Below are 16,830 nucleotides of genomic sequence, written 5' to 3'. Positions count from 1 at the left end.
CAGAGTAGTTGATAAAGGAGATTGCTGCCTCCTTGATTCAAAAAGACACTCATGACCTGGTTGCGTCCTCTGCCCGCAAAGCCACCCCTTTGCCTACCTTGTCTAGACCCAGGATGGACACTCCAGCGTCCAGATTCATTCCGCCCTTTCGTGGCAGAGCCTCCAGCAGAGGAGGTGCTCGTGCCGAAGGGAGACGTGGGAAGAAGAAAGGTACCAAGTCCTTTAAGGGCAGAGTCTGACTGCCACCTTCTTCAGACAGCAGTGGGAGCCAGACTCAAGAACTTCTGGCAGACCTGGGAGAAAAGGGGCGCAGATGCACAATCTGTGAAGTTGCTCAGAGAAGGGTACAAGATCCCGTTTGTACGCAAACCCCCTCCAGCAACGTCTCCCATCGATCTCTCTCCCAGGTACAGAGAGGAGGACAAGAGACTAGCTTTGAAGCGAGAGGTGTCTCTCTTACTAGAAAAGGGAGCGGTAGTCAAAGTCCGGGACCATCAATCCCCGGGCTTCTACAACCGTCTCTTCTTAGTGGTAAAGAAGACAGGAGGGTGGAGGCCGGTGCTAGACGTCAGTGCGCTGAATGTCTTTGTCACAAAGCAGACGTTCGCCATGGAGACCACAAAGTGTGTTCTAGCAGCGATCAGGAAGGAAGACTGGATGGTCTCTTTAGACCTAAGGGACGCTTACTTTCACGTCCCCATCCACCCAGAATCCCAACCTTTTCTGAGGTTCGTTTACGAAAAGGTTGTCTACCAATTTCAAGCCCTGTGCTTTGGCCTAAGCACGGCTCCTCTTGTCTTTACGAAGCTGATGAGGAATATTGCCAAAATTCCTGCATTTAGCGGATATCAGAGCCTCCCTCTATTTGGACGACTGGCTTCTAAGAGCTTCTTCCAGTCGTCGCTGTCTGGAGAATCTAAAGTGGACTCTAGATCTGACCAAGGAATTGGGTCTCCTGGTCAATATGGAAAAGTCCCAACTGGTCCCATCCCAAACTATAGTGTACTTAGGGATGGAGATTCACAGTCAAGCTTTTCGGGCTTTTCCGTCGGCCCCCAGAACAAGTCAAGCCCAAGGATGCATCCAGAACATGCTAAAGAAGGACCGATGTTCAGTCAGACAGTGGATGAGTCTGATAGGGACGCTTTCATCCCTGGAACAGTTCATTTCGTTAGGGAGACTGCACCTCCGTCCCCTTCAATTTCACCTAGCTGTTCACTGGAAAAAGGACAAGACGCTAGAAGCGGTCTCGATCCCCATTTCCGAGAAGATGAAGTCATCACTGACTTGGTGGAAGGACAACATCAACCTCAGAGAGGGTCTGCCCCTGGCTGTTCAGACCCCCAACCACGTTCTCTTCTCGGACGCATCGGACACGGGCTGGGGTGCGACATTAGACGGTCGGGAATGCTCGGGAACTTGGAACTCGAATCGAAGAACGTTACATATCAACTGCAAGGAGCTACTGGCAGTTCATCTGGCCTTGAAAAGCTTCAAGTCCCTCCTTCTAGGCAAGGTGGTGGAGGTGAACTCAGACAACACCACGGCCTTGGCGTACATCTCCAAGCAAGGAGGGACCCATTCTATGACGTTGTACGAGATCGCAAGGGACCTCCTCACCTGGTCAAGAGATCTAAACCTTTCTCTAGTAACGAGGTTCATTCAAGGCAACATGAATGTCATGGCGGATTGCCTCAGTCGGAAGGGTCAAAGCATTCCAACAGAATGGACCCTACACAAGGATGTGTGCAAGAGACTATGGGCCACATGGGGCCAACCTACCATAGATCTCTTTGCAACCTCGATGACCAAGAGGCTCCCAATTTATTGCTCGCCAATCCCGGACCCAGCAGCAGTTCATATAGATGCCTTTCTACTGGATTGGTCCCATCTAGACCTTTATGCATTCCCCCCGTTCAAGATTGTCAACAAGGTACTTCAGAAGTTCGCCTCTCACGAAGGGACAAGGTTGACGTTAGTTGCTCCCCTCTGGCCCGCGAGAGAATGGTTCACCGAGGTACTTCAATGGCTGGTGGACGTTCCCAGAACTCTTCCTCTAAGAGTGGACCTTCTACGTCAGCCACACGTAAAGAAGGTACACCCAGGCCTCCACGCTCTTCGTCTGACTGCTTTCAGACTATCGAAAGACTCTCGAGAGCTAGAGGCTTTTCGAAGGAGGCAGCCAGGGCGATTGCTAGAGCAAGGAGGACATCCACTCTTAGAGTCTACCAGTCGAAGTGGGAAGTCTTCCGAAACTGGTGCAAGTCGGTATCAGTATCCTCGACCAGTACCTCTGTAACCCAAATAGCTGACTTCCTATTATACCTGAGGAAAGAAAGATCTCTTTCAACTCCCACGATCAAAGGTTACAGAAGCATGTTGGCAGCAGTCTTCCGTCACAGAGGCTTAGATCTTTCTAACAACAAAGATCTACAGGACCTCCTTAAGTCTTTTGAGACCTCGAAGGAGCGTCGTTTGGCTACACCGGGTTGGAATTTAGACGTGGTACTAAGATTCCTTATGTCAGAAAGGTTCGAGCCACTACAATCAGCCTCCTTTAAAGATCTCACTTTAAAGACTCTTTTCTTCGTTTGCTTAGCAACAGCTAAAAGAGTCAGTGAGATACACGCCTTCAGCAAGAACATCGGATTTTCATCTGAAACGGCTACATGTTCTTTACAGCTTGGTTTTCTAGCCAAAAACGAGCTACCTTCTCGTCCTTGGCCGAAATCGTTCGATATTCCAAGCCTTTCAAATTTGGTTGGAAATGAACTAGAAAGAGTCTTATGCCCTGTTAGAGCTCTTAAGTTCTATTTAAGACGAACTAAACCTTTACGAGGACAGTCAGAAGCTTTATGGTGTGCTATTAAGAAACCTTCTTTACCTATGTCAAAGAATGCAGTTTCCTATTATATCAGACTGTTGATACGAGAAGCTCATTCCCATCTGAATGAGGAAGACCATGCTTTGCTGAAGGTAAGGACACATGAAGTTAGAGCTGTCGCAACTTCAGTGGCCTTTAAACAAAATAGATCTCTGCAGAGTATAATGGACGCAACCTATTGGAGAAGCAAGTCAGTGTTCGCGTCTTTTTATCTTAAAGATGTCCAGTCTCTTTACGAGAACTGCTACACCCTGGGACCATTCGTAGCAGCGAGTGCAGTAGTGGGTGAGGGCTCAACCACTACATTCCCCTAATTCCATAACCTTTTTTAATCTTTCTCTTGAAATGTTTTTTATTGTTGTTTTTTGGGTTGTCCGGAAGGCTAAGAAGCCTTTCGCATCCTGGTTGATTTGGCGGGTGGTCAAATTCTTTTCTTGAGAAGCGCCTAGATTAGAGGTTTTGATGAGGTCCTGTAGTATGGGTTGCAACCCTTGATACTTCAGCTCCTAGGAGTCGCTCAGCATCCTAAGAGGATCGCGAGGCTCAGTAAGGAAGACGTACTTAAAAAAGGCAGAGTAATTGTTCAAGTCGACTTCCTTACCAGGTACTTATTTATTTTATGTTTGTTATTTTGAATAACTGCTGAAATGAAATACAAAATCCTTAGCTCATAATAATGTAAACAATTAATGCTGGTCTCTACCCACCCCCCTGGGTGTGAATCAGCTTATATAATCACCGGCTAAGTTTAATATTGAAAAATGTTATTTTTATTAATAAAATAAATTTTTGAATATACTTACCCGGTGATTATATATTAAAGGACCCTCCCTTCCTCCCCAATAGAGACCCAGTGGACCGAGGAGAAAATTGAGTTCTGTGTTTACATTGAGTACTGAGTACCTGCTCGACAGATGGCGCTGATGAAGTACACCCCCTACCTGCATAGCGATCGCTGGCGGATTTTGAACGTAGAGTTTTTCTGTCGGGCAGCAGAGCTGCAGCTTATATAATCACCGGGTAAGTATATTCAAAAATTTATTTTATTAATAAAAATAACATTTTTCGTAAGCAGAAACTTTCGTATCCAGAGGTATCACTGTATTTCTTGGGAAGTAAGTTTTTGTTATTTTTATATTTTGTTCTCTGAATTAAGAATAAGATTTACTTATTTGTCTTTTAACATTTCGTTTGTTGATGCAGGCAAGGCCGAAGTTTTCCAATCAATTGACAGTGATCCAGGTTTGAGTAAGATGTTAGACACGCAAACCCCAGTTGTTTCCAAGCTGATTTTGAAAGTTGGTGCTCAAGTCATGCTTATGAAAAACTTGGATCTCAATAAGGGTTTAGTCAATGGTGCCCGAGGAGTTGTAACAGGATTCAAAGCTGGAGAAGGTAAGATATTTCTATCAAATTTATGCACTTGGGGGCTTCTCTGATATCTTTTCACTCAAATTATTTTCTTCTTTTGACTTCAAAACTAGAATTTTTTTTTAATACTAATTTAACAAATTTTTCACTTAGCTCAGTAAATGTTTCTTCTTTTATATATAGGCTATTTTATACTTTACATGAAATCCAATGTATTATATTTCCATGATAGAAAGAACAACTATTGTACTGTTTTGTTCTTGCAGTTATGTTGACACATTCATATGGATCTTCTGAAGTTCTTAAATGTTTCAATACATTGCTGTGTGCTTGGAAGCAAGTTCAGAGTTCTATATCTTTAACTGATATGTCTATTATTAATAAGTTGTTTATCATGGTAATTGCATTTAACTAGCAATCATTCTTCACTATATACAGTAGATTGTAATTTTTGTCAGTAATGTGTTTTTTTCAGGGCATTTGGTTTACAATTTATTTTATTCTAAGTATTTACTGATTTTGATTTGTTCAGACTTGAAAGCTTCACAGATATTTAGTTGTACCTGATAAAGTTGTAGAGTTTTGATAATATAAATGACAAATTTTAAGATAATTTGTATTTTTCAATATTAATCTTACCCGATAATCATGTAGCTGTCAACTCCGTTGCCCGACAGAATTCTACGGAAGGGATACGCCAGCGATCGCTATACAAGAGGGGGGTGTACTCACAAGCGCCACCTGTGGCCAGGTACTGCAGTACTTCTTGTTGACACCACCTCAATTTTTTCCTCTGTCGTGCCTCCGGCTAGACCTACATGGATACGCTGTTGATTCTGGAGTTTTTTGCTCACGATTTGGTGATGTATTTGCTCTAGAGTTTAGCTTTCGCTATTCAGGAAGTTTTATCATTAGCTTAGCTAGCTTTTGGAATTAATTTGATTAATTATGGTGACGAAGAGAGTATGAACTCTCTTTCACTTTTAAATGGCCGACCCTTCCCTTAGACGGAAGTGTTGGTGTCTAAGAGAGTATAGACTCTCTTTCTTAATTTTGCTTAACAAAAGTTATAGATTTATTTTATATCTCTCCGCCTTTTATAGGCCTCTTCGATTAACTTCCTTTTATTATAAACTTATTAAAATTAATTTTTATATTTGTTTATATTCGACCTTTCCTAATAGTAGGCGGTCTTTTCTTGGTACCGAAGTTAATTAACATTGAGCCCGTCATTTCGGTTTTACCTGTTAACATATTATGCTATTTTAATGTTTTTGAAAGAATTTCTTTGATAGTCTCGTACTGTTTTCAAAGTTGAACTAACGTTTTGTTTTGTCTCTGCAGTTGTTGACGTTCAGAACGTTCAACTTGCGCTCTATCGTTACGATAGAGAGAGAATTTTCACGGTGTCACGTTGCAGTAAGAGTAACCGTTTCTAGCGTTTTGTTCATTCTTTCTTAGCTTAATGGTTTTAATTCTAATAAAGGAACTTTTTATTTGGGAAATCTTTCAGTTTTTTTTCCTTTAACAATAATATGTTTTAACGATATATATGATTGGGCTCTTCTCTCAGGTTCTAAGTCAAGAGAGAGAGAGAGAGAGAGAGATAGAGACGGAGGGAGAGAGAGGAGGATAAACGTTTCGTTCAAGCGAGTAACGTTGTTATCGTTTTTGCTCTTCTCCCTAGTCTCTTTAGGGGAAGAAGGTAAACGTTTCTAGAGTTTTATTCTTGTTCTCAAGCTTTATGCGGTGAGAGATTTTAAACGTAGTTTATTTGATCTAGTGTTTAGTCTCTTTCCAGCCACTGAATTATTTATCTTTCATTAGATTTTTCTGTTACATTGTAATTCTGTTTTCGCAATTACTAACTTTTAAGGAAGGATAGAATTGCGTGTTTCAGGTACAAACCACTTAAAGTTTCGAGTTCAGTGAAATAAGTGCAAACAGAAAATCAAAAGTGATAAGTGATTAGCGCAAAGTGTTACAGTGTTGCGGTCGAGGGTTCGTCTGTTCGTGCCAGTTGTTCGCCTAGTCTGGGACCTCTTACAAGCTCCCAAGCCCAGGGGAGAAGTAATGTCGAAGGACTTATGGGTTCAGCAGGCCTTGATCGACGAACAGACGTTTTTCCCTCCGTGGTTTCGGGTGTATCTACACACGTTGCCGACGTGATCACCCCACCCACACAAAGACGAGAGAGCCCTTTTATTCCTCGTCTGCGGAAGAGGTTTCTCGCAGAAACCATGGACCAAATCTTGCAGCTTTTAAGTACAAGTCGGTCCCTTCCGCACAAGTCCAACTCCTAGGTGTAGCCATTAGCCCTGGGTCAGTTCGGACTTGCTGCAGTACGACAACTGCACACCTCCCAGAGAGGCAAGGTGGTATCGCAACAGGCAGTAGCTCCGTCTGTTGCCGCACCAGCTGTTTTAGACCCTCAGTCTCAACGGACAGTAGCTCCGTTTGTTGTTGTCTTTCTTAAACTCTAGTGGTCTATACTGCAGACAATGCAGTCTCAGCTTGCGGTGTTGATGCAGGAGTTTCAGGCAGAGAAGGTTAATACACCTCCTCCTGCGAGCGCTCCTCCTCACCGCAGTCCAGTCTGCCAGACGTACGAAGTTGAGGTTCCTCAAGCTACCTCCATGCGTGAGCTACCGCGTTGGGAGTTGCCAGTTACCAGCGTTGTGCAGAAACCTCCACCTTCCTTAAGGCAACCTCAACAATGGGAACAGGAGTCTTATGCCTTACATCCTCCTCTTCCTTTGAGGCAAGAGTTTCTTGCAGTTAGACCATCTTCGAGGCAACAACCTCTTGAGGTACGACAACCTCTACCATCCTTGAGGCAGCCACCTCAGCTCTCGCAGCTGCTACCTCAACTTTCCTCAAGGCGAGAGCCTCAACTCTTGAGGCTAGCACCTCAAGAACCTCAACTCGTGAGACAGGAACTGCGTTCTGCGCAGCCGCTACCTCAACTCTCGCAGCTCACACCTCAAGAACCTCAACTCGTGAGTCAAGAGCCTCTCTCTGCGCAGCCACCTCAACCCTTGAGGCAAGCGCAACTCTTGAGGCAGGAACCTCATGCTATGAGTCAGCCACCTCAACGCATGCATCTGCCACTTTCTCCTCAACTTGAGCCTCTTCCCATTCAACTTTGAAATAACAAATGACAATAATAACACCTCATTACTTTCATAACTTGCATTTGTAAAACATATACATGTATGCCTACACAAACATTATGATAATGGAGGTTATTCGTATTACTTAGAAAAAAAAAAAAAAATATATATGTATTCCTTGCAATATATTTTTAACAAAATCGCAAAAATATGGCAAAAATATCTTCAAAACAAAAATGAATCATGAGTTATGAATGTAATGTAAATATTATGTTGATATTAAAACCCCATGCAAGCATGCATGAAGTAATGCAGTGTTGCCAACAGGGCGAGTTTCCCTTTCCTGAGGTGAAGTAGATTATAGTACGTATATTTAGTGCAGCTTAATTCTACGATTATCATGCCGGCTATCAAATTCATCAACAAAACAGTCTAAATCAATTCCCTCGGCACGTGCACTTTCAGTGGACAGTAATGCGATATTACTCAATCTAGCACTGGTCATGGAATTTCTGAGAAATGTTACACGCCATGCAACATGCTCTGCTTACCTTACAGCATGCTCTACATACAGCATGCTCTGCATACAGCATGCTCTGCATACCTTACCGCATGCTTCTCAGTCACACATCTTTGGTTGTTGCCAACTCACTAGACTGTCAAGCAGTTTCATAACGTTGCCTTCTAGTCTGCTGCTTTTGCACCAGTGAAACCCTCACTGAGAGAACTTAGCTTTTCTCGGATATGGTCCCTGTAGATGAGAAAGTGCTTTTCTCCCTCCTTCTGATATTCCCTTGAGGACTCTGTCATTTGGAGAGGAGCCTTTAGCTGCGTAGCCTCCTATGGACTTTTATTTAAGCATAACATGCTTCCAGGGAAGGTAATGGTTCCACTTCAGTCGCTAACCCCGTCTGTTACCACACCTGCTCCCATAGACCTTGAGCTGTGTTGCAAGACATGCAGTCCAAGCTTAGTCCTTGTTAGAGGATTTTTTGTTTACGGAGTCAGTGTGTCACTGGGAAGACGTTCAACAACCAGCAGAAGTGACTTGTTGTGACGCAGTGCGGCAACCTCAGCAACCCGATAAGGAGTTGTCTGTACGACCCAGACAGTCTAGACAGCTTCGGGTTGTCACTGTACTTCCTCGCTTCCCCATGGTTGACAGTTCACAGACTGTGCAGCAGTACCATGATCTTGTGTCCGGCTCCGTCAGACGACTGGCTTTTAAGAGCTCCCACAAGTCGTCGCTGTCTGGAAATTCTCAGATGGACTATGGATCTGACCAAGGAACTGGGCCTCCTGGTCAATTTTGAGGAGTCCCAGCTCGTCCCATCCCAGACCATTGTCTACCTGGGTATGGATCTTCAGAGTCGAGCTTTTCGGGCTTTTCCGTCGGCCCCAAGGATCTTCCAAGCCCTAGAATGCATCCAGAGCATGCTGAGAAGGAACCGATGCTCAGTCAGGTAGTGGATGAGTCTAACAGGGACACTTTCATCGCTGGCCCTGTTCATCGTGTTAGGGAGACTCCACCTCCGCCCCCTTCAGTATCATCTAGCTGCTCACTGGATAAAGGACATGACGCTAGAGACGGTCTCAGTTCCTGTTTCCGAAGAGAGGAGGTCTTCTCTCGCGTGGTGTAAGAACAGCTTTCTTCTCAAGGAAGTCTACCTTTGGCTGTTCAGAAACCCGACCGCCGTCTCCTCTCGGACGCATCAGACACGGGCTGGGGTGCGACTTTGGACGGACAGGAATGCTCGGGAACATGGAATCAGGAGCAAAGGACACTTCACATCAATTGCAAGGAGTTGTTGGCGGTTCTTCTGGCCTTGATAAACTTCAAGTCCCTCCAGCTTAACAAGGTGGTGGAGGTGGACTCTGACAACACCACAGCCCTGGCTTACATCTCCAAGCAGGGAGGGACTCTTTCGTGGAAGTTGTTCTAGATCGCAAGGGACCTCCTCATCTGGTCAAAAGATCGAAAGCTCACGCTGGTAACGAGGTTCATTCAGGGCGGTATGAATGTCATGGCAGATCGCCTCAGCCGGAAGGGTCAGGTCATCCCCACAGAGTGGACCCTTCACAAGAATGTTTGCAGCAGACTTTGGGCCCTGTGGGGTCAGCCAACCATAGATCTGTTCGCTACCTCGATAACCTAGAGACTCCTGTTGTATTGTTCTCCGATTCCAGACCCAGCAGCAGTTCACGTGGATGCTTTTCTGCTGGATTGGTCCCATCTCGACCTGTATGCATTCCCGCCGTTCAAGATTGTCAACAGGGTACTTCAGAAGTTCTCCTCTCGCAAAGGGACACGGCTGACGTTGGTTGGCTCCGCTCTGGCCCGCGAGAGAATGGTTCATAGAGGTACTGCAATGGCTGGTCGACATTCCCAGGACTCTTCCTCTAGGAGTGAACCTTCTACGTCAACCTCACGTAAAGAAGGTACACCCAAACCTCCACGCTCTTCGTCTGACTGCCTTCAGACTTTCGAAAGACTCTCAAGAGCTAGGGGCTTTTCGAAGGAGGCAGCCAGAGCGATTGCCAGAGCAAGGAGAACATCCACTCTCAGAATCTATCAGTCTCAAGGGGAAGTCTTCCGTAGCTGGTACAAGACCAATGCAGTTTCCTCAACCAGTACCACTGTAACCCAGATTGCTGACTTCCTGTTACATCTAAGGAAAGTAAGATCCCTTTCAGCTCCTACGATCAAGGGTTACAGAAGTATGTTGGCAGCGGTTTTCCGCCACAGAGGCTTGGATCTTTCCACCAACAAAGTTCTACAGGACCTCCCTAGGTCTTTTGAGACCTCAAAGGAACGTCGGTTGTCCACTCCAGGCTGGAATCTAGACGTGGTCCTAAGGTTCCTTATGTCATCAAGATTTGAACCTCTCCAATCAGCCTCTTTTTAGGACCTCACATTAAAAACTCTTTTCCTCGTGTGCTTGACAACAGCTAAAAGAGTAAGTGAGATCCACGCCTTCAGCAGGATCATTGTTTTCACATCTGAAACGGCTACATGTTCCTTGCAGCTCGGTTTTTGCTAAACGAGCTTCCTTCACGTCCTTGGCCTAAGTCGTTCGAGATCCCAAGCCTGTCCAACTTGGTGGGGAATGAACTGGAGAGAGTACTTTGCCCAGTTAGAGCTCTTAGGTACTATCTAAAAAGGTCTTAACCTTTACGAGGACAATCAGAAGCCTTATGGTGTGCTATCAAGAAGCCTTCTTTTCCAAGGTCTAAGAACTCAGTTTCTTACTATTCAGGCTTCTGATTAGGGAAGCACATTCTCATCTGAAGGAAGAAGACCTTGCTTTGCTGAAGGTAAGGACACATGAAGTGAGAGCTGTGGCTACTTCAGTGGCCTTCAAACAGAACCGTTCTCTGCAGAGTGTTATGGATGCAACCTATTGGAGAAGCAAGTCAGTGTTCGCATCATTCTATCTCAAAGATGTCCAGTCTCTTTACGAGTACTGCTACACCCTGGGACCATTCGTAGCAACGAATGCAGTAGTAGGCGGGGGCTCAGCCACTACATTCCCATAATCCCATAACCTTTTAACCTTTCTCTTGAATACTTTTTATGGGTTGTACGGTCGGCTAAGAAGCCTTCCACATCCTTGTTGATTTGGCGGGTGGTCAATTCTTTCTTGAGAAGCGCCGAGGTTAAAGGTTGTGATGAGGTCCTTTAGTATGGGTTGCAGCCCTTGATACTTCAGCACCTTAGAGTTGTTCAGCCTCCTAAGAGGAACGCTGCGCTCAGTAAGGAAGACGAACTTATTTAAGGCAGAGTAATGGCTCAAGTCGACTTCCTTACCAGGTACTTATAATTTCATTGTTATTTTGAATAACTGATAATATGAAATACGGGATACTTAGCTTCTTGATATACATTAATATTGAAAAATGTTATTTTCATTAGTAAAATAAATTTTTGAATATACTTACCCGATAATCATGATTTAATTGACCCACCCTTCCTCCCCATAGAACCAGTGGACCGAGGAAAAATTGAGGTGGTGTCAACAAGAAGTACTGCAGTACCTGGCCACAGGTGGCGCTTGTGAGTACACCCCCCTCTTGTATAGCGATCGCTGGCGTATCCCTTCCGTAGAATTCTGTCGGGCAACGGAGTTGACAGCTACATGATTATCGGGTAAGTATATTCAAAAATTTATTTTACTAATGAAAATAACATTTTTCCTAACTATACAAACCTGAGTCATTTACATAGAGGAGATAACAGCAAAGCTGGAATTCACGGTAGTTAAAATTTCATAACAAAGTGTAAACAAGATCGAGAATTCTGTACAGAACTGTTAATTGTATCATGTACTCAAATATTGCTGGGTACTTGAAATCCCGGGTCATTCCTTTTCCATAAACTTATCCTTCTTCTGTGTGTTTAAAAGTCACTCATGAATGAGAGAGGCAAGAGACAGGACATTGTCTTAGAGACTGACCATATATACATGTGATCAGCACCCAAGCCCCTCTCCATCAAGCTAGAACCAAGGGGAGCCAGGCAATGGCTGCTGATGACTGCGGGTAGACCTATACACCCTCTTAAACCCAACATCTCTTGTTCACAAGGGTGGTGAGGTTGTAGACACTATCAAGCTTGAGCGGGTCTACAATGCTAGTCTCATAGATTGCCAGACAGGGATGTCCCCAGTAGGCTACCACAACCCTGTTCAAATTAAGACAGAAGGTCCTGAACTTACAAACACACTAATCCAACTGAAAATAAAAAATATAAGTTAAAGAATTACTGTAATAAAACTTATTTGTTCCGTAACTGAATACAAACCACGCTATTTACATGGGGTAATTACTTCGGCGCAGCCGCTGACATTACCCCATGTAAATAGCTAGGTTTGTATCGTTAGGAAAAATACAAATTATCTACGAATTTGTCATATTTAATACTTTAAGCAAATTGTTATTTGTAATAACCTGATATCTATTTCATATGAAACCCAACCATTTGTTAACCTTTTTAGTTGGAAATCATAGGCATGGGATTCAGTTTAGGCCTACCTTAGGCCAAAATATAACAAAATTCAACTTACAAACAGCTTCTTGGAACTAATTATGTTTGTAAGTTGAGGACTCTGTACAAGATTGGGATATTTGAAAACCACAAATGTGAGCATAAATATGACTGATGGTGATGTTATGAAATAGATTTAGAAGTTGCAGTTTGTGTTTATTACATTCTTACTTAAGTTTATCCTTCTTATTCTAGGCTATCCTATTGTGAGATTTGTGTGTGGAATTACTACAGAAATAAACCATGAGAAGTGGACAGTGAAAGGTGGAGGTGGTATATACCTTACTAGAAGACAATTTCCTTTGAAACTTGCTTGGGCTTTCTCTATACATAAATCACAGGTAGGTTGATTAAAACATATGATACAAAAAATTTGAATATAGTAGTTGCCAATGGCATTCGGTGAGGAAAAATTGGGTTGAAGCTTTATGCCATAAGCCACAAAATTGTGGGTTTCTTTTTTAAAAGTTTTTTTCTCATAGAAAATCTAAGTGTTTGTAGTAATCCAAAAGTCATCATGTCTATATAACCATCTCTTAATATTATTTCTCATTTAAAATAATTATTAAAATCTTTTAACTTAGAATTTTTTTTACATATGAATAGTTTGATGAGTATTATTTTTTCTTGAATCCCACTATATCAGTTTTTTCATAGTATGGTAGTTAAGTAAAGAAATACAGATATGCTGGGTGATAAAGTTCATTTTGATGGTTACACATTAACATTCATTTGCAGAAACTTGCATCCAGGTAGATCATTGGCTGGCTAATGGCTTGGTCAGTTTGATGCTTTTTTAGAGAAAAAAAAGAATAGCTTAATCCCAAGAGTTACCTCTAAATATAAATATATTTTTGTTCTATTGTCTTTTTATTATTTTGGTACTTTTATGAGCAAAGTAATGTTTGTTTGTTGTGCATACAAGAAAAAACTGTGGCTGAAAGTAGATAAGGCAAACAATCAAAGGGTGATTTTTTTATTTATAATACTTTCTCAAAACATAAGGTCGTTGTCCATACATGTATGCACACCTTTTGTCCTTTAAAATATGGAATATCTTCAGTGGTGCTGGAATACTCATTGAAATAAGTAATGGACATGCTGTTGTACCCCATAACCAAGGGTTCTTTAATTTTGAATGATTGTTAGCAGGAGTCATTTTTCTTAGTAAAATAAATACATATTCTTAATGATTATTGGGTTATTCTTTCTTTATCTTGAGTATATTCTAAAGATATTCGTAATTTACTAAACTGAGTTTTGATATATTTTTTAGGGCATGACTCTTGACTGTGCTGAAATGTCTCTGTCAAGGGTCTTTGAATGTGGTCAAGCTTACGTAGCACTGTCTCGAGCCAAGAATCTCAACAGTATAAGAGTACTCGATTTCAACCCCACATGTGTGCGTGCGCATCCAGATGTTTTGAAGTTTTATCAAGAGCTCCGTCAATTGTGCCATCATGAACAAAAGCTAATAGATGAATATGTGTAAACCCTCACCTTCAGCATGTTTTCTTGCCATATTATTATGAACCATTCTTCAGTTGTTATTTTAGAAAATAATGTAGTTCTTATTCTAAATTTTATATATCATGGATTGGGTATTTCTATTCTTGAATACTGTAATTAGTTTTCTAAAGGAAGGATTTATGGAACATGCTTGGATTTTTGTTAATTTTAGTATAATAACATTTGACCAATTTTTTTTGTGAGGATAACCAGGAAATGAAAGAAAATGCTCTTTAGTGAGAACCGTTGTGTTCCCAACAATTTATGAACAAAACCGGTAATGATTCATGTCAAATATTTATTACAATGGAAAGATCAGGGAATAGAATTAGCTTAAGTTATTTTTATAGATTCCAATGTATGAAACTTTTATGCCTTTACATTAACATTATTTTTAGTGATGTTTCTATGAATATTTGTATCAGTTAAATGTGAGAATGAAGTCAAATATATTTTTATATTTCTGTACAATTAGGAGCATCAAGTATGTATTTTTCCGAGGCATTATTTTTCATCTGTGATAGGTTTTAACTCACTATATCTAATACCTTTGGTATTCTCACTATATCTAATACCTTTGGTATTCTCAGCTGAGATTTAAGTGTATCACTTTTTAAACTTTTTTACAATATGTATTCTATATATTATGACTAAACCAGGTACTTAAATCTATGGAACTGGGTTAAAAAATTGAATGAGTATTATGAATACTGTATTCAGAATGTTACTTGTAAATTGCCTGAAAGTTTGCATAACCTGGAAAGCCAATTTCAAAGCCTCGACTTGAGTATTTTACCAGTCTTTCATCAGTTTTAAGTTATAAGATAGTATTCATCATGGAATGGAGTAAGGAAATGCAAAGAGTATTTAAAGGTTGGTAATTTTGGATATTTAGTGCTGATATATCCAGACTACTCAATATTTTTGTAAAACTGGAAAATTTAGCTTAAAATTCTTTCTTAAACAAAGCAGTTGTGAAATAAAGTATGGAAATTAATATTATTTTTATATTGCAGTACCAACAATGTGTTGAGGTGGTTTGGCCATGTTGAGTGAATGGGAAAATGGCTGTCTGCTAAAGGTGATGAATGCAAGAGTTGGTGGGAGAAGTACAAGAGGAAGGCCAAGGTTTGGGTGGATGGATGGAGTGAAGAAAGGTCTGGGTGATAGGAGGATAGATGTGAGAGGCAAGAGAGCGTGCTAGAAATAGGAATGAATGGAGAGTGATTGTGACGCAGTTCCAGTAGGCCCTGCTGCTTCCTCCGGTCACCTTGGATGACCGCGGAGGTAGCAACAGTAGGGGATTCAGCATTATGAAGCTTTATCTGTGGTGGATAACAGGGGAGGGTGGGCTGTGGTACCCAACAGTACCAACCGAACTCAGTTGAGTCCCTTGTCAGGCTGGGAGGAACGTAGAGAGGAAAGGTCCCCTTTTTTTTTTATTTGTTTGATGTCGGCTAACCCCCAAAATTTGGGGAAGTGCCTTGGTATACGTATGTATGTATGTACCAACAACTTTTGGAACCGCATGCGAATAATTAAAAATCACAAATTTTGAGTAATTTGTATTTTTCCTAACAGTACTTACCTCGAACTACTTTCTAAAGAGTATCTGGGATCTCCTCCCAACCGACCAGAATTTTGTGTAGTTTCTCCTATCTCCGTTTTTTATAGTGGGTACCTCTGTAGCGGATGAATACGCGCCATGAGGCGATCCCGGGCCAGTGAGCGTGCTTGGCCAGGTCTCGGTCATCAGCAAGTTTCTGGTCGCGTCGTGATTAACATCTCGCCGCGCTCTCTTCACCCAGTGCGACCCTTTGTGTCTCCATGCGGCCTCCGCGTGGTCCCCACGTGTTCAATCCTACCCTTATCCACCTCTTTCCTCTGTGTCCCTGTGTCGATTGGTGCTTTAGTGTTCATTATGGAGCATCCCCGTCGTTGCCCCGGGCCTATGGCCGGTAAATCTTGTGGTGCTTTTCTCTCCAAGCCAGAGGTCGACACTAACACCTTGTGTTCTTCGTGTAGGGGCAGTGTTTGTTCCCCTACAGCCACGTGTCCGGAGTGCGAGTCTTGGAACGAAATCCAGTGGGTTCTCTATGGAACCAAGAAAAAGAAGGCAGCCAAGAGATCGCCTAAGAAGGCTGCCAAGAGATCGCCTAAGAAGGCTGCCAAGAGATCGCCTAAGAAGGCTAGCATCTCCTCGCCTTTAGCGTCGCCCGATGCCTCGTCGGAGAGGGGTTCCCTACCGTCTTCCCCTACCCAGAGTAGGGGACGAGGTAAGTCCGTTGCGGGGAAGCGGCCCATTGCGCTTCCCCAAGAGTCTGATATTCCTGTTGGTAGCGATGTTGTGTTGGTTCAGGCATGTGAGGGGCCTGAGGGAGGGGCGGGACATTCTCAAATAACTACAGTATTTAGAGGTTGCTTGCCAATGTATTAGGTGCTGGTTTATACAACTTATACTATAATTCACAAAATTAAAAGATCATAGTATTTGACACAATAATAATTATAAAATTATTAAGAACTATTAGTTAGAAATTGCCAATCAAAATATCTGTAGCTTTGACTTTTTGGTGTTTAGACACATGGGACAAAATTATTTGCTTTGTATCTTTGAATATTCATTCATTGAATCTGTATACCAGGGTGTTGGTGTACAGTTGTACCAACACAAGAAGAGGAAGGTTTCCAAATGCCTGTGCCAAGGTAGTTTGGCACATGCCTGGATGCACAGCTGGTGATACCCCTTGCATAGGGGTCTCGGATGGAAAAGTACGAGCTCTGAGACATAATTCTTAGTATGTGGTTGCGAGTCTCATCCATGAGATACGATGTTAGCAATATGAATTTTAGGTTTTATTCATTAAAAAAAAAAAAAAAAAAAAAATGTTCAAATGACATACAGGGAT

General features: G+C 42.3%; 1 protein-coding gene across 2 annotated transcripts in view; it reads left to right on the top strand.

Moving 5' to 3' along the window:
• Positions 1-14,918, top strand: part of Pif1 (Pif1 DNA helicase) — a 94,564-nt gene extending 79,646 nt beyond the window's left edge. For both annotated transcript variants that reach the window (XM_068360956.1, XM_068360955.1), the window contains exons 10-12: positions 4,088-4,279; positions 12,608-12,753; positions 13,689-14,918. In XM_068360956.1, the coding sequence (XP_068217057.1) occupies positions 4,088-4,279; positions 12,608-12,753; positions 13,689-13,904 (554 nt within the window). In that variant the 3' untranslated portion in view covers positions 13,905-14,918. The remainder of the gene's footprint in view (positions 1-4,087; positions 4,280-12,607; positions 12,754-13,688) is intronic.
• The last annotated feature ends 1,912 nt before the right edge of the window (positions 14,919-16,830 follow it).

The sequence above is a fragment of the Palaemon carinicauda genome, chromosome 37 (genome assembly GCF_036898095.1).
Source record: "Palaemon carinicauda isolate YSFRI2023 chromosome 37, ASM3689809v2, whole genome shotgun sequence".
Lineage (NCBI taxonomy): Eukaryota > Metazoa > Arthropoda > Malacostraca > Decapoda > Palaemonidae > Palaemon > Palaemon carinicauda.
Note: the sequence above shows the minus strand (reverse complement) of the source record. Positions and strands in the feature narration are given on the sequence as shown.